A 24,910-nucleotide genomic window follows, 5' to 3' on the forward strand; every position below is an offset into this window, starting at 1 on the left:
GGGGGAAGGGGGAGAGGGAGGGGAGGGAAAGGGAGGATGGTCAGAGGGAGGGTGATTGGTGGGATTACACCTATGGTGCATCTTACAAGGGTACATGTGAAACTTAGTAAATGTAGAATATAAATGTCTTAACACAATAACTAAGAAAATGCCAGGAAGGCTATGTTAACCAGTGTGATGAAAATGTGTCAAACGGTCTAAAAAACCAGTGTATGGTGCCCCATGATCGCATTAATGTACACAGCTATGATTTAATAATAAAAAAGCAGACACAACATGATTGCAAGAGGGACTTTACCTAACAATTGCAATCAGAGTAACCTGGCTTATTGTACCCTCAATGAATCTCCAACAATAAAATAAAATAAAATAAAATAAAATAAAATAAAATAAAATAAAATAAAATTAAATTAAATTAAATTAAATTAAATTAAAAAAGTAGACACAAGAGGGCGCTCTCTCCCACTTCTCTCCCTCTCAACCCCCACTTTCTCCTCCCACAGAGAAGTGTGGTGAGTACACAGCCAGAAGGTGCCCATCTGCTACCCATGGGAGAGCCCTCACCAGAAACTGACCATGTTGGCACCCTGATCTTGGACTTCCAGGCTCCAGAATGGTGAGAAAATAAATTTCTTCTGTTTAAGCCTCTTAGTCTATGATACGTTGTTATGACAGCCTGAACAGACTAAAGCACACGAAGACCCAGGCATTCTTGATCCATTTGGTTTATGGTCACTGTGACTCTTAAATCTCTGTACACCTAATGTAGACTGAACCAAGATCTCCTCATCCAGTGTTTGGCACCAGAAAAGATACCTTTCAAGGTCCTTATGTCTTCTCAGTTCTTACCAAAATCTTGGTTGCAAGATACAGCATTTATGGGTAATTGCATGAAGGATGTTGTAGCACACTGTATCTTCTGAAGATGACAGCGACAATATCTCCCATCCACATGCTTTTCTACAATGGACCTCAACGTGCCCCATGCACAGAAGTGGGGTCTGTGTCCTCTCTCCTTTGATCTGGATGGGCTTGTGACTTGGTTTGTAACCAATCAAATGCAGTGAAAGGAACTTGGTGTAACTTCTGAGGCTAGGCCAGAAAAAATTATACAGCTTCTGCTGGGCTGTCCAGGATGCTCATCTTTGGAGCCCTGAGCTGCCATGTAAGAATCCCAACTACCAAAGATGTTTGGAGAATGCTTAGGGATCTAAAAATAGACCTGTCATTCAATCTTACAATTCCTCTACTAGGTATATACCCAGAAGACCAAAAATCACATTATAACAAAGATACTTGTACCAGAATGTTTATTGCAGCCCAATTCATAATTGCTAAGTCATGGAAAAAGCCCAAGTGCCCACCAACCCACAAATGGATTAATAAATTGTGGCATATGTACACCATGGAGTATAATACAGCCTTAAAGAAAGATGGAGACTTTACCTCTTTTATGTTTACATGGATGAAGCTGGAACATATTCTTCCTAGCAAAGTATCTCAAGAATGGAAGAAAAAGTATCCAATGTACTCAGCCCTCTTATGAAACCAATTTATAGCTTTCATATGAAAGCTATAACCCAATTATAGCCTAAGAAAATGGAGAAAGGGGAGAGGGATGGAGGGGAGGGGAGAGGATGGGTGGAGGGAGGGTAATCAGTGGGACCACAGCAACGGTGCATTTTACAAGGGTACATGTGAAACTTAGTAAATGTAGAATATAAATGTCTTAAAACAATAACTAAGAAAATGCCATGAAGGCTATGTTAACCAGTTTGATAAAAATACCTCAAATTGTATTTAAAACCAGCACATTGTACCCCATGATTGCATTAAACAGCTATAATTTAATAAAAAGAAAAAAAAAACCTGAATCTCCCCATAAAAAAAAAATTGCGACTACCCTCACCTCTGTGCAGTGAGGCAGCCCTGGCCATGGGAGAGGCCATGTGTGAGTGCTCCTGTCCCAGCATCAACCACCAGACATGTGGTGAAGACCCTTCCAGATTCCAGCTTTCATGCAGTCCCTAGCTGAACCCCAAACAAACATCATGGAGCAAAGAAATGATATCCCTGTTGTGCTCTGTCCAGATTCCTCTTACATGAAATTATAAGCAAAACGAAAAGGTACTTGTAAGCTACTCATTTTTGGAATAATTTGTTATGCATCTGTCATAACCGAAACAAATGTATATTTCATTAATTCTTCTTGCAAGTAAGATCCTACAGTCCTGAATCAAACTAGCCCAGCAGAAATCTACCTTGCTTGGATTTTTTTCTTTGAGGCTCTCAGCTTTATAGAGATACTGTTGAGGAGGGGACAGAGTTTACTTAGACCTTAGTATAGGAAAAAATGTGTTTTTTTGAGGCCACTGATATATCTTGCCAACACTGTGAATGTTATCATTGCTCAGCTTTCCTTCTTTGATTTGGCTTCTAGGATGCTTGAGACCAACTCTGTGACCAACCTGTAATAATTAATATTATCTGTTTGTATTCTGCTATATTCATTTTTGTAAGGCTCATAAAAACATTTTTGGAACAAAGTGCGGTATAAATGAATTAATGGGGGGAATGATTTTCCCTCAAATCACTTTAATATTTAAAAAATTTTATAACTTTTTGTAGAGATAGAGTCTCACTATGTTGCCCAGGCTGATCTCCGACTTCTGGCCTCAAGCAATCCTCTTGCCTCAAGCCTCCCAAAGTACTGGGATTGGAGGCATGAGCCTCTAGAGCAGTGGTTCTTAACCTTCCTAATGCCTTGGCCCTTTAATGCAGTTCCTGTGGGTCATGACCCACAGGTTGAGAACCGCTGCTCTAGAGTGTCCCCAGCCCAATCTAATGTTTGAGATTATTATTAGACTGAGCTATTCCAACATGTAACTATTATAACTAAAAACAAAGCATACTTTATATTCTCTAAAACAAAAATTCAAAAAGCTAAAAGGGGCAATGTAAACCAGATGTTAAAAGAAATAATCATTACAAGGTAATATAATTAATATAATATTATTAGTGAGCAAAATAATGAGATACCTAGGAAAATAATATTTATTGAGCATATACTATCTCCCAGGCATAGATTTTCTAGATCTTTTATGTGCACAATTTCATTTAATCTCATGTAATCTTGATAAAACAGCTCATGGGCATATGGTTATCTTATTTTGCTAAAGCATAGATCAAATCCTGCTGTCCATGAAGATGCAGTTCTTTTGGGATGGGGTTTTGTTGTAACTAGTCATGTCCAGGAGAGATTCAGTGCCCCCAGGGTGTGGCTGGTGGGGAAGGAGGATCTGTAAGAGAGGGAAGAATGACACTCCTGTAAGGGACAGCCTCTTACCCAACATTCTGAGCTCACGTTTTCAGAACAGGTTAGTTCATCTTCTTTTTCCTCTTCCATATTATCAGCACTATGACCCAACCTCCTTTGGAAAATATCCCTGCTTCGTCCAAGGGACCTGCCTAGACAACCTCTCGGATGTCATTTCTGGCTGTGGGTGAGGCTTCTGTTGCTCACCAGCCAGGGAGCTGCTTGTTCTCAGAGAAGTGTGCCTTTTCTTCCAAGGTACAGACAGGAACTTGAGAAATGCATTCTTGGTATCAAAATAATTCCTCTCCCTGGACTCAGTCACGAGCAGATCAGGTAAGCATCCTGACACAGGCTTCTAGGCGGGGCTTGGACTCTCTTGTGTTTCGTGTCATGGGTTGTTCACTGTAATGATACCCTGTGTGCTGCCTCCTTGGCAAAGCAGTGATTTTAAGCACCAAAGAGGAGAAACCCAGACCTGTGAGCAAGAACTCCATCCAAGACCTAACTGCGAGCTGTTGTCTGTCTGTGTGCAATACTGCTGAAACCGGGACTTTAACTCATACATTTCCCTGGTGGCTTGTCTGCATAAATGATCTAACTCTTGGAGTTAGCCTTATAAGCAGGGCTAACTTATAAGCCCTGAAGTGGCTGTAGGGGTGTGATTTCAAATGGCTTGCCACTTCTCCTCTACCTGCCATAGGGCCTGAGTCCCACCATCAGTAGTTCACACCCCTGAATCAAAAGGAATTTCTCCATGTACAAGAGAGTCCTCTAAGGAAAATATCCCTGGATAGATACTTGGGCAGATATATGGGAACCCTGAGATGAGCTCCTGCCTTCTCTAAACTCAGCTTTCAGCTCTCCAATTCCCCACCGCTTACAACTAGTACCTGTGACCTTCACTGGGTCCCGGTTCAGACTTGGCCAATTCTGGAACCAGTTCAGAATGTTGGCGTTCTTTCCATACTGGTAGATGGGGTTTGGTAGTTCACTCACTCATTCATTAATTCTTTGATTCATCCAATACTTGTTGAGCAGATATGCGTGCAGGTGCCAAGCATTTGGCTAGACTCTGGAGATCCAGGAGTGAATAAAGTCCCTGCCTTCAGGAAACATGCATTCTAGTCTAGGAGGTGGAGAGTAACAAATCCAGCAGTAATGTACATGGGTCATGTGGTAATTACCGTGAAGAAAGTGAGAGGCTGGAGAGTGCTGGAGATGGGAGAAAGGAAAGACGTGTGGGATATTCTAAAAGGAAGACAGGGGCATCCTCTTGGCTAGGAGCTGACTGGGCAGAGAGCTATGAGCAGAGAGCGAGCCAGCAAGCTCACTACATGGGGACAGAGAGCCTGAGCCTGGAGTCTCCTCGCTGTGTCCAGGAAAGGCAGGAGGCCTGGATGGAGGCATGGGGCAAGCAACAGCAGTTGTTCCTGCTTCCTGTCCAGATGCCTGGAAACTTGGAGTGAGCTGTGGTAGGTGAGATGAGCGCTCACCAGGAGCTCTACCCATAGCCCCCGTTGCCTAGATAAGGCCCTGGAAACTGCCTGTCAATTCCCCTGGGGCTTTAACCCCATCTCTCCCCACAGCGTGAGCAAGCACCATCCCTGCTACAGGCTACTCTCTCTGTGCAGGATGGGGCAGGCACCTTACAGGTGGTTCCCCTTAGTTCCACCCCTGTCCTGTGCCAGCTTCTGTCCCCAGCCATCCTCTCATCCCATTCCTGAGCCTGGGCCTGGTTGCAAGAAATCACCACAGGAGCTGCGAGAGGGATTTTGGACAAACACCTTCCACCTGGCAACCGTGGCCAGGGCCCGGCCTGGGTAAGACTCTCCCGCCCTAGAGAAATTCACTGAGTGGTTCATTTGTGCCAGGCACTGTGCTTTACTTGTGTCAAGATTTCATTTACTCTTCCCAACTTCCCAATGAGATAGGTTCTACTCAATTTTATCCCCATTTTACAGATGAGGAAATGGAAGCTCAGAACAGCTAAGTCATTTGCCCAAGGTCACACAGCTGTGTGAGGTTTCGCTTGAAACTCAAACCTGTCTTAGTCCATTTGTGCTGCTATAAAGGAATACCTAAGGAATTTATAAAGAAGGAGGTTTATTTGGCTTATGGTTCTGCAGACTGCACAAGAAGCCTGGTGCCAGCGTCTGCCTCTGGGGAGGGTTCCAGGCTGCTTCCACTTAAGGCAGAGGGCAAAGCTGAGCTGGCATGTGCAGAGATCACATGGGGAGAGAGGAGGCGAGAGAGAGAGAGAGGGGAGGGAGGTGTCAGGCTCTTTTTAACAATCAGCTCTGTGACGAGGCGTAGTGGCCTCCCCTAAGGCTGAGGTGGGAGGCGCGGGCTGTTGCGCTCCGGGCTCTCCTCTTTCCCCTCGTTGGCGTTGGCGGGCAGAAGCGGCTGAAGCGGTGCTGGGCGCGCTCCCCTTTCCTCTCCCTCCAGCGACCTCCCCCGGCCCCCTAGCGCTGCGCTGTCTCTCCGACCCAAGACTGCCCCAGCCCAGATATGGCTCGCGGACAGCAGAAGATTCAGTCTCAGCAGAAAAATGCCAAAAAGCAAGCTGGACAGAAGAAGGAACAAGGACACGACCAAAAGGCTGCTGCCAAAGCTGCCTTAACATACACCTGCACTGTCTGCAGGACACAAATGCCAGGCCCTAAGACCTTCAAGCAGCACTTTGAGAGCAAGCATCCTGACTCCACTTCCTCCAGAACTGGCTGATGTTCAGGCATAAAGTTGTTTACAGGTGAATTCAGGACACCGTTGACTCTTCTACTGTCTCAGACCTTAGTAACAAACCTGCAGCTGCTTTTCTAACAAACTGTTGATCAGCAAAAATAAAGGGGCTGCAGAAACACTCGTTTTTATGCTGTTACCTTTTGGGCTTCATGCAAAGACAATTCTGTGTAAATGTACAGTTGACTCTGATTTGACAATCTGAAAATCATCCTTGTTATAAAATTTTTTTTTACAATTGTAATTATAGTGATGTTCATATTGTGTAAAATAACTCATTTAATAAAGTAGTACTTTGATTTTACAACATCACAGGATAAAAAAACAAACAATCAGCTCTGTGTGTGAGGGGAGTCTCCTGGGAACAGATTGAGAACTCACTCACTGCCCTGGGGACTGCACTGAGGGGTCCACTCCCAGGATTCAGACACTTCCCAGCAGTCCCCACCTCCAACACGGGACACCACATGTCAACAAGAAGTTTGCAGAGTCACATATCCAAACTCCTGCCCACGATGCTCACCCACCAGGAGTGACGATCTTGGGAACTCTCCTGTCATCCCCTGCTGGTGCCAGCTTCACTATTCCAGCACCCCAAAATGGAGCTCCAAGATGGTGCTCTGGCCTGGAGTTCCCTGACTCCAAAAAGGAAAAGGCCTATACTTGTAATATTTTCCTTGATGTATAAATGTTCTTTTTCCCAGCCCTAATGATGGGCCTCTTATACCAAACATTCATTGAATACTTTGTGGGCAACTGAGGATTGGGGACATAAGCTAGGGATGGCCTGGTCCCTGCCATCATGAGGACCCCAGAACAGAGGACCAATTGACCCCTCAGGTAGCTGCCCCATGATCCTGTTTTCCTGAGGGAAAGGCCACACTACTGCCTGTCCCCTTTCTCTTTGGGGCTGCAGGTTTCCACTGAGCACCTGTCAACTGTGGGGCCTGGTCATGGGCCTGCTGAGGATGCAACGGGAAATAAGACCCTCTCAGTTTTAGGGAATTAACTAGCCAGATTTGAGGGTGAGGGTTTCCTGCAAAACAAGTACCCCAAACCCTCTGCTGGCAGGCAGAATACAAACCTCTTCTCCCTGAGCTATATGCTCAAAAATAAAACAAAAAATAAAAACACTGCCATTTCAACAAGATGAGCCTGAAATGAAAATGGAAATAATATTAAATTTTTTTCATATGACATTTAAACCGAAAATCATTTCTCAGTAAACTAACGTTTGGAAAATTTTTCACATTTACTTCACATGATTTTTCAAGAGATTACCAGTAGCTTAGGGAGCTCTTGTGGAATGGGTTGGGTTAGTTTTCATTCAGTCTCCAGATGTAAAACTCACAGGGGAGGTCAACCCCCGTGTCTGGGAGTATCCACAAAATCAGAACTGTGCCACTTTCTCTCATCTCAGAAGGGCTGATTTGGTTTTTGTTACTGTTCATTTGGTTCTCCCCACTTCCTCAGAGAAATCTGGTGAGGCTCCTGGCAAGCCGAGAGAGGCCCAGCTGTCCCCAGAGGTGTGAGCCACTGGACGCTCTGGGGACACCATTCCTTCAAGTGGCACCTGTGGGCACAAGGGAGGAGGTGGCTGCTGGCAGATGGTGTAATTTGGAAAGTGCCAAAATGCCCTCTGTGCTGCCAGGCTTGGTCTCAACAGTCTGCTCTAGTATCTAAAATTCCACCATCCCTTTGATGATGTTGTTTTCAAACTTTTTTTGTGTGTGTGGGGCATGATGGTAATGTGGGAGAGCTCTTTCTGGACCAAACACCCAGATGTGCGTAATGCAGATGTGAACTAAGGATCTCCTCTCCTTCCATCCCAGGTGAAATTCTCCAGGCAGCCCCTTCCTGCATCCTCCCTGTTTCCACAGCCCAATAAAGCCCAGGGTGTTGCAGTCTTGTGGTCCTCTCGCCTTCCAGCTCCACGTCCCGTTTTCTCTCATATCCACCTGTGAGCTCAGCCACGCTCCGGATCCCATGGAGCATCATCATGTAGAGTGCTTTGTGAGTTTCCTGAAGGTTCCTGAAGATTCTGAGGGGGTCACGGGAGAGTTCCCTCTGCTGTCAGGCTCACCCATCTATCCTTTGACTCATCCTCACACTTAGATTCTCCAGGGGCTCCAGATTCTCCTCCCTGCTCTGGACTCCCTGTGGTGCCCCAGCTCCGCCTGGCCCAGCAAGTCCCCCCTCCCCAGGACACACACTGCCCCATTCTCCAGCCCTGCTGAGGCTGGAGCACTTACCCTTGCTTTGTCCTCCCTCTCCATGTCCCGTGTCCAAACACCACATCCTGTGCCTGAAATGCCCCTAGACTAGGTATCAAATTTCAGTATGGGGGGCTTAGGAAATGACCTGCTGGTGGGAGGATGGCAGGGTTGGGGGCTTCTTTCCTAGCTGCTGGGGCATAGTCAACGTGCTGTTTTAAAATGACTTTCTGCTTATTGGGGTGACTTTTGGAGATGCGTTGATGGGAATTATGGGACAGGGCTAATGTCCCCCAACCCCTCCACCACCACCACGATTACTTCTTTCAGGGCTCTCTGCCGAAGTGTACCTGGAGAAGGGCGGGACAAGCCCACAGCCTCCCCGCCCAGCCGCGGGTCTCCTCCTTCTCCAAGCCCGGTTTCTTAAAGCTGGAGCCAGTCATGCTGTTTCTCAGCTTCAGTGGTTCCTGTGGCCTTTTAGCTGAAGACCCAAATCCACCATTAGTGACCCCCAGGGCCCACTGTGGCTGAGCCGGCCTCTCCAGCTGATCCCCTCAGATCAGCCTGTTTTCAGGGCCCCGGGTGCACCTGTGGGGTGGGCACCGACAGCTCCATCTGCCTCCACTTGGCGAAGCAGAGTCCTCTGCAGCTCAGCTTAGCCACCCAGCCATTGTTTCCTCTGGGTTATGTTCCTGATGTCTGAGGCTAGCTGGGAGCATGCTGCGCTCTCTCTCTCTCTCTCTCTCTCTCTCTCTCTCTCTCTCTCTCTCTCTCTCTCTCTCTCTCTCTCTTTTCCCTGCAGATAACAGCAATAGCCCCAGATTGAGGGCTTCCCTTGCTCACGGTCTTCCAGCCTGCTGTCCTGAGAAGCCATTTTGCCCACCCTCGCATTCTCAGTATCTGGCACAAGTCTGGCACATCATAGGTGCCCAGTAAATATGTGCCGAATGAATGAATGAAGAGGGTACCAAAGAGCTGTTTCCACGTGAAAACAAATCTCATGTTGTTTCATTTGGAAAAGAGACGACAGGCAGGGGCAAGGAGGCTGTGCATGCTCACCACCTGAGGCTGCTGCAAGAGATTGTTGGAGGATTAGGAATGAGCCTAGGCAGCCTCCACTGAAGTCGCACCCTCCCCACCCTGTCCTCTCTGCACCCTCCACCCTGCAGATTGAATTAGCATCAGCAAACAGAATTCAGAGAAGCACTGGGAGGGAGAACTTTCGAAAAGAACATTCTGGAAATAAAACGGGTCCTTATGATGACATCCCTACCCCGACTCCTGGTGTTGACACAGGTGCACCATACACCAGAGGGGGTAGAAAGAAGATGGGCCAGGTCTTCTTTAGATTTCCTTCTCTTCTCAAGAAACTCTCTGATTCTGTCATCTGGTTTTGTTTTTTTTTCTTTTGTTGCTTCGATTTAAAATAGGTGTAGGGATGGTGCAGATTCAAATATGAGAAAAATCTCAGGAAAATTATGTTACTAGGAAACCAAAATGGCTTGGCATTCTTTCAAGCGAAATTTCTATTTGGCCACAATATATTGTACCCGAGGTCCTGTCAAACCGAATTCTTTATCCATGGCCGGTCTTCCTGGGGCTGGATCCCCTCTCCAGATGCCAAGGCTCAATGTCTCTGAGCACCACAGCTACTTGTTGGATGTGACTTTTCTGCTCTTTAAAAGAATGAAGCAGAGTTTTTTGAAGTATGCTTCTTATCCCAAGCAATAGTATAGATTTATTCTGGACATTTTGGGCTCTGTCAATAAAATATATAAAATGTCTAGGTCAGAGTTTCTCCACCTTGTCACTAAGGTATTTGGGGGCAGATAGTTCTTTGTTGTGGGGGCTACCCTTTACACTGTATGATGTTTTAGAGCAGCGGTTCTCAACCTGTGGGTCGGAATCCCTTTGTAACAATGAAAATACATCGCAGCATTAGGAAGGTTGAGAACCACTGTTTTAGAGTCACCTCTGGTCTCTACATCTGGATGTCAGTAGCATCTCCCTGGTTGTGACAACTAAAAATGTCTCTAGATATTTCCATATGCCCCCTGTGAGAACAAAACCAACCCTGATTGAGAGTCGTCTAAGGTTGAGGTTCGTATAAAAAGAGTGGAGGTAGGTCAGTCGTGTAACAAACCAAATTATACTTGATACCCAGATTTCTGGCCTCATGACTGGGGTTTAGAAGGCAGGATCCTAATGTGATTAAGGTCAAAGACCCAGAGGTCAAATGACCCGCCTTCAAATCCTGGGCCTCCTGTTCTCTAAGTTATCAACCCTGTAAGCTTAAGTTGCGTCATCTCTGAAGTGGGGCAATCGCAAAGATTAAATGAGATACTGTTTGCAAAGGCTTATCACAGTGCCTTTAATAAGGCTGCAATTTATGTGACCTATTACTATTTGTGATAAAAACTTCTTAGGGTAAAAAAGATAACCTATTCTTTGGCAAATAACTCCCAAACCTGCATGCAGGCTGCACTGGGCAGCATTGTCTGACTTACTTCCTACCCACTCAGTGGTCCAGCCCTGGAGGGCTGCTCTCCTGGGAAGCTCAGCTCTATGCAGTAACTTGGAGACCAGTTTCTTTCCGTCCCGTGGCCCTGTCTGCTCTAGATTCTTTCATAAAGTGTGAATTTTCGTGAAAATTAAAAGGAATTTGAAGTCAAATAAATGTGAGCAATAATACCTTTATAAACTCTTGGAAATTCAAAGTGTTCATGAGCATATGAAGGACCCCAAAGAGTTCTGCAAGAAACATGTTGGACTTTGTTTAACCCAATGTTTATGGAAAAATCAAACTTGACTTCCCATGCTTTTCAAAACTGTTGCTCTAACAGCTAGTAACATCCCATGGCATAAGCACCCTTTGGGAAATCTGAATGTTGGTTTTGAGCAGAGGAATGATATGGTCAGATCTGTGTTTCAGGACTGGAATTTCAGCAACGGCATGAGGGGTAGTTTGCAAAGACAAGTGATTGTATCCAGAAGGAGGCCCCTGTCCCAATCCTAGCACCCAATGGCCTGATCCGGGCAGTGACGGTGGGGTGGAGGAGAGGAACTAGACTATAGATCCATACAGTTTTTATTTGTCAATTATACTTTAATAAGGCTGAACAACAGCAAAAAGCCTCAGTGGTAGAATCACTTGGACTTAATAGTTAAGTGGCTGGAGAAATGAAAATGCCGATGTAAGCTGATCGTGGTAGCTCACACCTTATAATCCCAGCGTTTGGGGAGGCTGAGGTGGGAGGATTGCTTAAGGCCAGGAGTTTGAGACCAGCTTGGGCAACAGCGAGATCCTGTCTCTACAAAACATAAAATTAAAAAAACTAACCTGGCATAGTGACACAAGCCTGTAGTCACAGCCACTTCTGGAAGATTGCTTGAGCCTAAGAGTTCAAGACTTCAGTGAGCTATGATTGTGCTACTGCACTCTAGCTTGGGCAACAGGGTAAGACCCTGTCTCTAAAAAAGAAAAAGAAAAAGTAAAGAAAAGAAAGAAAGAAAGAAAAAAAAAAAAGAAATGCGAGGTTTTTTTTTATTTTTTGTAGAGACAGAATCTCACTTTACCACCCTCAGTAGAGTGCCGTGGCGTCACACGGCTCACAGCAACCTCCAGCTCTTGGGCTTACATGATTCTCTTGCCTCAGCCTCCCGAGTAGCTGGGACTACAGGCGCCCGCCACAATGCCCGGCTATTTTTTTATTTTTATTTTTATTTTATTTATTTATTTTTTTTGGTTGCAGTTTGGCCGGGGCTGGGTTTGAACCCACCACCCTCGGTATATGGGGCCGGCACCCTACTCACTGAGCCACAGGTGCCGCCCAGAAGTGCGAGTTTGTGTTGTCTATCCCATATGACAGAAAAGAGTAGATACTAAAAGCTGAGAACAGAAACTTGGAGGCTTGGAGGGAAGCTGATGTGATGTGGGTGAGCTCATCCAGGAAAGGGTGTAAAAGGGGAGAGCAGAAGGCCCAGGGTGGAGTCTGGGAGAACAACCTGTTTGGAACAGAGAAGGCTGTTGACGATGCCAGCTCCTATAGAGGGATCTTCTAGCAAACCAAAAGAAAAGCCACTATTGGGCTTGGATTTAAGAGCACAGTGTCACTGGGTGAGGAGAGAAAGCTGACCCTAAGGTTTAGTGAGGTGATGGAGGTGTTAATGGGAAAAAACCCAACTCTGTAAAATAATTTAAAGAGGTTTATTCTGCACATGTATGACCATGGCCTGGCAGCCATGCCTAAGAAGTCTTGAGCAAGTGGTCTTCTGCGGTTCGGTCAGAGTCCTCCCTGGTGGGAGACAGAAGGAAGGATGTGTGAGGGGAGACACCACACAGCTGCCAAGACTCATTCCACGGGCAGGTTTCTTCTTCCAAAAAGAACACTTCCTATTGCTTGCATTGTTGATGAGTAATAATACTTAGGAAAATTCTAATTAGGAATAGAGGCAAAGGACAGTGAAAATGGACAGTAATCCCACATCCCAGAAATAAACACTGTTAAGTATATATCTTTCTGGATTTCTCTCTCTCTCTGTGGTTTTGTTACAAAAATGGGATTACCTGCATCTTACCTCCATTTCATTTCATTTCATTTATTTATTTATTTGAGACATAGTCTCACTGTGTCGCCCTCGGTAGAATGCCGTGGTGTCACAGCTCACAGCAACCTCAAACTCTTGAACTTAAGCGATTCTCTTGCCTCAGCCTCCTGAGTAGCTGGGACTACAGGCACCCACACAATGCCCGGCTATTTTTGTTGTTGTTGTTGTAGTTGTCATTGTTGTTGAGCAGGCCTGGGCTGGGTTCGAACCCACCAGCCCGTGGTGTATGTAGCCAGCGCCCTAGCCGAGCCCATTATTTCATTTATTTATACTTTTTGAGACAGAGTCTCACTCTGTTGCCTCAGGCTAGAGTGCTGTGGTATCAGCCTAGCTCACAGCAGCCTCAAGCACCTGAACTCAAGAGATCCTCTTGCCTCAGCCTCCTGAGCAGCTGGGACTACAGGCGTGGGCCACAATGCTCAGCTCGTTTTTCTATTTCTAGTAGGGACAGGGTCTTGCTTTTGTTCAGGCTGGTCTTTAGCTCCTGAACTCAAGAAATCCACCTGCCTCAGCCTCCTAGAGTGCCAAGATTATAGGCATGAGCCATCGCACCTGGCCTCATCCTGCTTTTTAAACTTGGTTCTGCACATCTTTTCATGTTTATTTATATAACTAGATATCATCATTATAATGGCTGCATAGCATTCAGTTTTATGGATATATCATGAGGACATTAATAGAGAAGCTTGTTCCCTAGTGTGTAAGATTTTTAGATTTTTTGCTGGAGTGCAGTGGTATGATCATAGCTCATTATAACCTCATTCCTGGACTCAAGTAATCCTCCATCTTTAACCTCCCAAGTATCTAGGACTATAGGTATATACCACCCCATCCAGCTAAATTAAAAAAAAAAAATTTTTTTTTTTAAGTGTTTTTGTAGAGATGGAATCTCACTATATAGCCCAAGCTGGTCTCGAACTCCTGGCCTCAAACAATCCTCCCACCTCAGTCTCTCAAAGTGCTAGAATCACAGGCATGAACCACCACACCTGGACTTAAGGTTTTAAAAGCTAACTGGGGTTACATGCACTCAGGACTGGACACACAGAAATATTTTGAAGAAGGAAAAAAAGCCCAGAAAACAAATAGCCCCCAAAGGCTGTGATGTCATCTTGGAGAAGAACGCCATTGTTCAGTGGTTCTCACTATGGTTCCTTTAGGAGCTGTTAGTTCTCATTTTTATATCTAAACATAATTTCTGCAGAATCATTCTCAGAAGAAACACTCCATATATTTTATTCATTTCATATAATGAATGAAAATACATTATCTCCTGGTATGAGAGAACAAGAACTCAATAGCATCACGATGTAGCATTCCTGCCAAAAGGGCATAATTTGAACCTCATGGTGGTAAAACATGAGAAAAACCCAAATCTGGGACATTCTACAAAAGAACTAGCTATTATTGCAACTTTCCTGCAAGTCTGAAATTATGTCTATTTTATTAAAAAATAAAATACATTTTAATGAAAATACAGATGTCAACTCATTTTTATTCCTTTCAGAAGACCTGGACACGCAGCTTGAAGTGTCCGGAAATTGTTGATTTGGAAACAGTTGACTCATGATTCATTAAGCTTGAGGAAAATCACAAAAATCTAGATCTCTTTGTTGGTGTTTCAGATCACTCACCAGCTTTTGTGCCAGCCCCGATGACACATCTGTCAGCTCCCCACGCTCTCCCATGCTTGCCCTCCTCCTAATGAAATTTATCCAACTATCCACTGGCTCCCAAACTCCAAAATGCTGTGTCCCATCTCATCCACCTGACCGTGACTCTGTGTGTATCTCTGTAGGCGTCTCTCCGGGTGCACCATGACAGTCAGGGTCCTTGGGAACACTCAGCACCTCTGGGGCAGAGCGATAATTGTAGGCATTTTCCTAAAATCCCACTTTTTCCTCAAGAATCTATCTGACAGGGATGGGGTAAAATAGACTGAGTCTTGAGTAGTCCCTTCTCTCCTTTAGATTAGGAGAATGTCATCTTCAAACCTCAATAGTTACATCTTATGCCTCCTCCTCCCCTGCTCCTTCCCTCCCCACTCAACGATTCATTTCCCTGAAGGGTTCCAGGACCTTCCAGGAACGATTGGAACAGAGAGGCTGGAGTGGGAGGGGAAAAACTTAGCCAAGAAATTGGAGTTGATTTTTATAATACAGTGCATGCATTGAGGAAGACAAGAAAGAAGTCAGGGAGGCAATTAGGCATATAACAAATAAGAGCTTATGGGGCAGTGTGTGTGTTTGAAGGAAGAGAGGAGATGGCAAAGGGATCCGAGGAGAATTTCTGGGAGTTATGAGTTAGAGAGATGGAAGTAAAAGCCTGGAATTCTTTTGGGGGGATCTTGATTTTGACTGTTTGGACTTTGCCTTTTTATTGTAACTCCATATAGAGAATGGACACATGGATCTGGGGTTTATGATGGTTACATTATTCATAATCTTAGGGTGGCTCCCTATTGCCTAGGAGCTAACTTGCAAACTCTTTCATCTGCTCATTGGAGCCCCCTAAGCCATCTCTGGTCTGCCTCTTGGCAGGCTTACGACCCTGCAGGAACTATCCTCCCACCCTGATCTGTGCTCACTCTACACCCATTTGGAGAGTGAGCTTACAAGTCTCTCTTCTTGAAAACTCCCTTCCCTGGAATCCCTAGGCCCTGAGGATGTCTCATTTGACTGCATTCCTAGAGCACTTCTTATATCTTGCTCTGTAGCTCTCAGGCTACCATCTCTTCTTGTTACCTTTTCTGTGGCTGACTGGCCTCCTATTGCCTTGACAAACTCCCAGAAGGCGGAAGTGCCTCCCCGATGGCGTCTAGCACACTGGGTGATGCTGGGAGGCTGCAAATCCTCCTGTGATACTAGTGGTTTCCTGCATCTTGACCTTGGCAGCCAGAGGCTCTCTGAGCTCTGTCCAGAGCCAGGCACTACCTGCACTGCAGTCCCTTCCAGCCCCCTGAAGGGGCGAAGGATAACCTCTTAAGAAGGTTATCATCTCTCCCCGTATATTGGATGTGCTGGGCCCAGGCTGTGGGGCCTCACACCATCTGCTTCCAGTCGTGACATCTTCACTTCCTATTTATAAACATTCTCCTTTCTTGAGACATTTAAAATATGTTAAATAATCTCTATAAAGATCATATTTGATGGCAGTTTTCAAAGAAATCAATATGCCAGTATGTTGCTCTATTATAAATCCTTCCTTCACCTCCAGCAGTCAAAACTATTTCTAGCTGTTTTGTTCTCCATCTACAGGCTACTTGGGTTTAAGATCTTCCCGGGTTACCTATTTCTCTGCAGAAGGAACTTCAAATATTTCAGCATCTTCTGATGGGTTCCAGGTCAATCAAAGGAAAGATCTTGCTGTGCCCCTTTCTCTCCACATCATCCCTTCCTGCTACTCCCCACCCACCTTTCTCCTAGTAATAAGAAAGGGAAGACAGAAAGGTCTCGAGGTTTCTGTAGAGTGTGCCTGTGCGGAAGGCAGAATGGGGCCTTCCAGCTAGGATCCTTTCAGCCCTGGGACACTTACTCGGTGAATTTAGTTCCCTTCCTCCCTTCCTAACTTTTTTGAGAAACAGCCTGATGGGTCTATCATCTCCTAGCTCTGTGACTGAAGACAAGGACACCATCTTCTTCACCAGGTAGTTCTGAAGATTCATTGAGATCTAATCTAATCGAATACTCCAGTCTAATCTGTCTAATGTAATCGTGACACCTAGCATGGCGCTTAATATATAGGAGGAGTTTAAGAGATGTGAAATCTTTTCCTTGCAGAGGAGAAGAGATTTCCCCCCCCGCCCCCATGGTTAGGTTCATGGCTGAGATCCCTATAATAAAAGACAGATTAGTGAGAGACAAGCAAATAAATTGTTTAATATAAGTTTGACATGACACTGGAGCCATCTGAAATGAAGACCCAAACAAACAGGGGATCGGTGTATTTGTATGGACAGTTGAGTAGAGGTGTGACTGGAACAAAGGTATATGATTTCCTGGCAGCACACTGAGGAGTGGGGGAGTAACAAGGCCTGTTTGGTCAGCTGCTTCTCTGTCTCTGTGCGACGTTTCTTTCCTCCAGGTAGAGGGAGGACACCTCTAGAATGAAGCTCTATCAACCCACTTTAGAAGACCAGTTACTTCTCTTATGGTCTGCTTCAGGGAAGAAGGGTGGGAAGTGGTCAGAGAGACCTTTCTGCTACTTCTGTTTTCTCAAAGGCCAAGGTGCCATATTGGGGGTTAGTATGTCCTGAACCCCATCCTTCTCCTCCTTCCACCTGAACAATACTTTACAACAGTGGGCCTCAAACTAGTATGTATAAGAACCAGGCGGGGGCCTTGGAAAAAATCAGATTCCAGGGCCCCGTACCCAGAGAGTTTGGCTCGGTCGATCTGGTTGGGGCTAAGGAATCTGTCTTTTCAGTCAGAGGGTGATTCTAATACAGGCAGTCGGCAGATTTTGCTCTGAGAGACTCTGCTTTGGAATAAAAAAACTATACAAAAACATCGAGCTGGAACTCATTCAACACCTACTCCCTGCTTTGCTGATAGAGAGACTGAGTTTAGGTGACTCATCCAAGGTCACAGAGGGAGGCAGTGGCTGGGCTAAAACAGGAACTCAGGTTCCCAGACTCACAGGATGGCTTTGGATACACCAGGTGACCGGCTCCTCTGTGGCAGGAAACAGTGCCTTTCCTGGCTCCAGCTGAGTTGCCCTGGGCAACTCCTGGGCGATGCCTTAAGCTGTCAACCTTAGTCAAAACACCTTCTAGAAACTGTTTTCTATAAGAATTCTCTCTAGCAGATCATCCATCCTTTCCATAGCCTTGTTGGTTATGCTTTCAGATTAGGAACAATTTCTTGAATTACTTTTTTGATTATAATGGATTCTTTCCTGTCTTTTACTATTTTTTTCTGGCATCATTCTTAGTTGAAGATTAAAATGCTTTCTTTTTTTTAATTAAATCATAGCTGTGTACATTAATGCGATCATGGGGCACCATACATTGGTTTTATAAACCATTTGACATATTTTCATCACACTGGTTAACATAGCCTTCCTGGCATTTTCTTAGTTATTGTGTTAAGACATTTATATTCTACATTTACTAAGTTTCACATGTACCCTTGTAAGATGCACCCACAGGTGTAATCCCACCAATCACCCTCCCTCCACCCATCCTCCCCCCTCCCTCCCCTCCCTCTCCCCCTTCCCCTTATTCTTAGGTTATAACTGGGTTATAGCTTTCATGTGAAAGCCATAAATTAGTTTCACAGCAGGGCTGAGTACATTGGATACTTTTTCTTCCATTCTTGAGATACTTTACTAAGAAGAATATGTTCTAGCTCCATCCATGTAAACATGAAAGAGGTAAAGTCTCCATTTTTCTTTAAGGCTGTGTAATATTCTATGGTTTACATATACCACAATTTATTAATCCAGATTAAAATGCTTTTTATTTTATTCTTTTGGGCCAGTGTCTTGCTTTGTCACCCTGGTTAGAGTAAAATGCTATCTTCATAGCTCACAGCAACCTCAAACTCCTGGGCTCAAGAGATCCTTCTGGCTCAGTCACCTGAGTAGCTAAGACTATAGGCACCTGTCACCATGCCCAGCTAATTTTCTATTTTTGGTAGAGACAGGGTCTCACGCTTGCTAAGGCTGGTCTCTAACTCTTGATCTTTCTTTTCTTTTTTTTTTTTAATTGTTGGTACAATAAGCCAGGTTACACTGATTGCATTTGTTATGTAAAGTCCCTCTTGCAATCTTTTCTTGCCCCCAAAAGGTGTGGCGCACACCAAGGCCCCACTCCCCTCCCTCCTTCCCTCTCTCTGCTCTTCCTTTCCCCACCCCTCCCTCCTTCTTTCTCTCTCTGCTCTGCCCTCCACCCGCCCAAGTGAACTCCTGACCTCTAGCAACCCTCCCAGAGTGCTACAATTATTGGCCTGAACCATTGTGCCCTGCCTGATGAAACTCATGTTTGATCTCTTTAACTGGATGATTAGTGGTATGTGTCTTCCATTAGGAGGTACATAATGTCTGTTTTTCACTCATTTTTCTTATATTAGCAGCCATTGATGTTTAATATCTAGATCCATTAATTCACTGAGGGATTGCAAGATGGTGATATTCTGTCATTTCATTTTCATTTATTTATTTTTAATTTAATTTAATTTATTTATATATATTTTTTGAGAGCATTTCACTTTGCCACCATCAGTAAAGTGCTGTGGGGTCATAGCTCACAGAAACCTCAAACTCTGGGGCTCAAGTGATCCTCTAGCCTCAGCCTCCAGAGTAACTGGAACTATAGGCACCTGCCACAACACCCAGCTATTTTTAGAAATGGGGTCTCTCTCACTCAGGCTGGTCTGCAAATCCTGAGCTCAGGCAATCTACCCACCTCAGCCTACCAGAGTGCTAGGATTATAGGTGTGACCACTGTGCCTGGCCCCATTTTCACTCATTTAATTGAATACTTTTGTAAAAACAGACCATCCCTCATCTACTATTAGGGTACTTGGTAGTGCAGTTTCTGTTAAAAAGGCAGAACAAATACTTTATGTATCCACTTTTAAAAATGAAAATAAATAGGCTCCCTCTTATCCTCTGAAGTTGACCAATTTTTTTCTTAATATAATTACGAACAATATTTGATTAATTTTAATCAATTATAAATTTATCCTTATTAAAGCTCAAAAGAAAATGCCCCATATTTGGCCAAAGAGCATCTCTTTGGGTTGGTTCCTGACTTCTTTGACACAAACCTGGTAGTCTTTGGTAGCTTACTTGTATCTGGTCTAACAAGGTGTTCCAGCTTACTGTGTTTATTTTCTGTCCCAGATCCCCAATCAGCCATGTCTCCAAAAGGTCCTCACTTCTTTTGATTGGAAATGATATTTAAAGGCCATAGTCTTGGAGCTAGTGATGATCATTGCTATCAGATTGGTCACTGGGTCATTATTTGGGTCTTTTCAGTAGACAGAACTAAGAAAAAATGCACACACAGACACACATATGTACCTAAAGATAAAACACTGTGTGATTTCATTTGGCATTCCCAATTCAAATTCAGAACAGGTTTTAAACAAATTTAAGTAGCCAATGAGATGGCACACACTTGTAGTACTAGCTCCTCACAAGGCTAAGGTGGGAGATCACTGGAGACCAGGAGTTCGAGGCTGCAGTGAGCTGAATCACATCACTGAACTCCAGCCTGGGCAACAGACTACAACTCATCCCTTAAGAAAAGTTAAATTAAATTTTATTTTACAATTGTTTCAGACTTGCAGGAAAGTTAAAAAAGTACTGCAACTTCTTCTGGAATGAAATATTGTCAAAAAGATTGATAACAATAGGATTTTCTTTCCCTTATAAGTCACTTGCTATTTTTTGCCTAGATGCCGAAGCATTCTTCTTCTTCTTCTTCTTCTTCTTCTTCTTCTTCTTCTTCTTCTTCTTCTTCTTCTTCTTCTTCTTCTTCTTCTTCTTCTTCTTCTTCTTCTTCTTCTTCTTCTTCTTCTTCTTCTTCTTCTTCTTCTTCTTCTTCTTCTTCTTCTTCCTCTTCCTCTTCCTCTTCCTCTTCCTCTTCCTCTTCCTCTTCCTCTTCCTCTTCCTCTTCCTCTTCCTCTTCCTCTTCCTCTTCCTCTTCTCCTTCTCCTTCTCCTTCCTTTCCCTTATAAGTCACTTGCTATTTTTTGCCTAGATGCCAAAGCATTCTTCTTCTTCTTCTTCTTCTTCTCCTTCTCCTTCTCCTCCTCCTCCTCCTCCTCCTCCTTCTCCTTCCTTTCCCTTATAAGTCACTTGCTATTTTTTGCCTAGATGCCAAAGCATTCTTCTTCTTCTTCTTCTTCTTCTTCTCCTTCTCCTTCCTTTCCCTTATAAGTCACTTGCTATTTTTTTGCCTAGATGCCAAAGCATTCTTCTTCTTCTTCTTCTCCTTCTCCTTCCTTTCCCTTATAAGTCACTTGCTATTTTTTTGCCTAGATGCCAAAGCATTCTTCTTCTTCTTCTTCTTCTTCTCCTTCTCCTTCTCCTTCTCCTTCCTTTCCCTTATAAGTCACTTGCTATTTTTTGCCTAGATGCCAAAGCATTCTTCTTCTTCTTCTTCTTCTTCTCCTTCTCCTCCTCCTCCTTCTCCTTCCTTTCCCTTATAAGTCACTTGCTATTTTTTGCCTAGATGCCAAAGCATTCTTCTTCTTCTTCTTCTTCTTCTTCTTCTTCTTCTTCTTCTTCTTCTTCTTCTTCTTCTTCTTCTTCTTCTTCTTCTTCTTCTTCTTCTTCTTCTCCTTCTCCTTCTCCTCCTCCTCCTCCTCCTCCTCCTTCTCCTTCCTTTCCCTTATAAGTCACTTGCTATTTTTTGCCTAGATGCCAAAGCATTCTTCTTCTTCTTCTTCTTCTTCTTCTTCTTCTTCTTCTTCTTCTTCTTCTTCTTCTCCTTCTCCTTCTCCTTCTACTTCTCCTTCCTTTCCCTTATAAGTCACTTGCTATTTTTTGCCTAGATGCCAAAGCATTCTTCTTCTTCTTCTTCTCCTTCTCCTTCCTTTCCCTTATAAGTCACTTGCTATTTTTTGCCTAGATGCCAAAGCATTCTTCTTCTTCTTCTTCTCCTTCTCCTTCCTTTCCCTTATAAGTCACTTGCTATTTTTTGCCTAGATGCCAAAGCATTCTTCTTCTTCTTCTTCTCCTTCTCCTTCTCCTTCCTTTCCCTTATAAGTCACTTGCTATTTTTTGCCTAGATGCCAAAGCATTCTTCTTCTTCTTCTTCTTCTTCTTCCTCTTCCTCTTCCTCTTCCTCTTCCTCTTCCTCTTCCTCTTCCTCTTCCTCTTCCTCTTCCTCTTCTTCTTCTTCTTCTTCTTCTTCTTCTTCTTCTTCTTCTTCTTCTTCTTCTTCTCCTCCTCCTCCTCCTCCTCCTCCTTCCTTTCCCTTATAAGTCACTTGCTATTTTTTGCCTAGATGCCAAAGCATTCTTCTTCTTCTTCCTCCTCCTCCTCCTTCTTTCTTCTTCTTCTTTTTTTTTTTTTTTTGCGGTTTTTGGCGGGGGCTGGGTTTGAACCCGCAACCTCTGGCATATGAGGCCGACACCCTACTCCTTTGAGCCACAGGTGCCGCCCTCTTTTTTTTTTTGAGACAGAGTCTCAAGCTATCGCCCTGGGTAGAGTGCAGGGGCCTCACAGCTCACAGCAACCTCAAACTCTTGGGTTTAAGCAATTCTCTTGCCTCAGCCTCCCAAGTAGCTGGGACTACAGGTGCCCGCCACAATGCCCAGCTATGTTTTGACTGTTGTCATTGTTGTTTGGTGGGCCCAGGCTGGATTTTAACCTGCCAGCTCCAGTGTATGTGGCTGTCAACCTAGCCACTTGAGCTAAAGGTGCCAAGCCCCTCTTCTCTTCTTTTTAAAGTCCAGTCAGGTTCCTAGAGTTTGTCTTGATGTTGACCATTCCAGCTCGATATTCTTTTTATTTATTTTTATTTTTATTTTGTTTGAGACAGAGTCTCACTCTGTTGTCCTGGTGTCATCACAGTTCACAACAACCTCAAACTCTTGGGCTCAAGTGATTCTCCTGCCTCAGCTGGGACTACAGATGCCTGCCACAAGGCCTGGCTAATTTTTCTAAACTTTTTCATGGAGACGGGGTCTCCCTCTTGCTCAGGCTGGTTTCAAACTCCTGAGTTCAAGCAATCCTCCTGTCTCAGCCTCCCAGATTCTAAGTCTATATTCTAAAGCAGTGGTTCTCAACCTGTGGGTTGAGACCCACAGGAACTGTATTAGGAAGGTTGAGAACCATTGTAAAGTGTGTGGCATACTTTCTCAACATGTGGTTTCAATTTTTATTTTCATTTCAGAAAAATGTTATTGATTTATACTTTTTAACATTTATTCAGTTCCCTTGCTTTAGTTTTCATCTTTAGGGACTTCTATTATCAATTTATTGGATCTTTTTTGATATCTTGAATATTCATCCTTTTCTCTCAAATCCTTTTTATCCCTTCATATTTAAAAAAAAAAAAATTCTTGTGGCACCTGTGGCTCAAAGGAGTAGGGTGCTAGCTCCATATATGGAAGGTGGAGGGTTTAAACTCAGCCCTGGCCAAAAACTGCAAAAAAAAAAAAAAAAATTCTTTTTGCCTTCTATTTCCCCTGTGGCTTTATTTGTTGTGTCTGTTTACCCTTGAGTTATTTGACTATATAAAATATATTGTATATGTAAAAAACATATTTATGCAAATATAAAACATTTTTATTATTGTAAAAATTCTTTCAGTTTTGTCCCTTCATTTCTGAATCTTAAAATTCTTATTCATGTTACTCCCTTATATCTTGTATCATTTTCTTAATGTCTCTAAGCTTGCTTTGAAATAGTATATAACAGTTTGGATTTTTTAACGCGTATTTTTCCAGTGTACTTTTATTTTCTAGAAGATTGTTGTTCTGCCTTTTCTTTTTTTATATAGTAGTTGTAGTTGGGATTTGACCTTGATATTTGCCATGTGCTAATTTTTATGCAAATTTAGTCTGAACTTTGAGAAGGAGACTTGGGTCAGATAGCTTTTCTGATTTCTTTGTTTGCAGGTAGTTTTTTAAACATAGGGTAGCTTGCTTTCTGAGATTCACTGGCTATGCCCCCTCCCTCCTTCTATCTGCTCTCTAATTCTTTTGCCCCTGTCCTGTTTTATTTTCATCCCACTACAAGTAGTTTCTTCCTGCTTAGTGTGGGAGGGAGTCATTTCATCCTGGAAGGGGATCATGGCATGTCAGTTTTGAGAGTTCCCAGTGGCTGGGCTGTTCTAATGCCTTCGATTTTTTTACCCCAGTCTCTGAGGAGGCACAGCCTCTCCTAGTTTTTGTCGCAAGTTGGCCCACCAAACTTCCTTGTAAATATCCATTGGTTGTGGTTGAGGGTGCTGTCTCCTCCTTAGGCCCATGAGAGGTCCCAATTCTCTCTGCTTCCCCTCCCCTCCATCCCACCCTGGCATAACATGTTAGTGACAGACAGATCTGTGGCTATTGGAGGCTTATTCCATCTGCTTGTATTTTGGGCTTCATAGGGATCCCTTAACACCTAGTTTGGTGGGGAATGTTGTTTATGGGTTTCAGTTTTGTTAACTAGTTGCTCTAATTATATGTGAGAATTCAGAAAGACCCCAAAACTGCCAACCTACCTCTGCTGCTACCATCTTTCCAGAATCTGCTCAGTGGTTTTGAAGCTTGTCTTCTTAGTTCTGAAAATTTTCTTTTCTAATGCGCAGTAAAATCAGAATCAGCACTGATCCCACTTATTAACTGACTTAACCCCTCAGTTTCAGTTTTCTCATTTGTAATATTTATGCCCAATCTACCTTATTCATTAATTCATGTATTTATTCACCAACCATTTACTGAGCACCCTGTGCTGATGAAGCAGATAGAATTTGCCTCCAGGAAGTTCTGCTCAGTGGGGATTAATAAGAACATTTAACATTTATAGGGTGCTTAACCAAGTTCCAGGTTTCATGCAAAGCATCTTGCATTTGTCATTTAATTTAATTCTCACAACAGCTTTCTGAGACAAATACTGTTATTACGTCCATTTATCAGCTGGGGAAACAGGAGTGGCTTGACCAGGGTTACTCATCCACCCACACTCTATCTAACACACATATTTATTAAGGCCTATGCATAAAATTCGAGCAAAAATGAACATACAGGGTGTCCATGAAGTTTGTGTGCGATTTAAATCAATCACACATGAACTTTATGGATACGTGATATGTTTCTTGTAGTCTAGTTGACAGACATGAAGCCCCAAATCAATCGAGTAGTATTCAAATGCAGTAATGATAATTTACTCATGATATCCATTTTGCATTTCTTGGCAGCACAATCACACTTTTTAGTTGGCCATCTTGTCACCTGGGTGAAAGATACATTCCTACTATCCCTTGCAGCTAAGTATGGTCAGGTGATTAAGTTCTGATCAGTGAGCCAAAGAATGGATCAATAGAAGTGTTACATGCCACTTCCAGAAAGTCTCTTTAAGGGGAGAGGAG

At 43.8% G+C, this 24,910-nt stretch overlaps 1 protein-coding gene across 1 annotated transcript; it reads left to right on the plus strand.

Moving 5' to 3' along the window:
- The first annotated feature begins 5,824 nt into the window (after positions 1-5,824).
- Positions 5,825-6,040, plus strand: LOC128589200 (zinc finger protein 706-like). The gene has a single exon (XM_053596134.1). The coding sequence runs from the start codon at positions 5,825-5,827 to the stop codon at positions 6,038-6,040; it is 216 nt and encodes a 71-aa protein (XP_053452109.1).
- Positions 6,041-24,910: the final 18,870 nt, after the last annotated feature.

The sequence above is a fragment of the Nycticebus coucang genome, chromosome 6, assembly GCF_027406575.1.
Source record: "Nycticebus coucang isolate mNycCou1 chromosome 6, mNycCou1.pri, whole genome shotgun sequence".
NCBI lineage: Eukaryota > Metazoa > Chordata > Mammalia > Primates > Lorisidae > Nycticebus > Nycticebus coucang.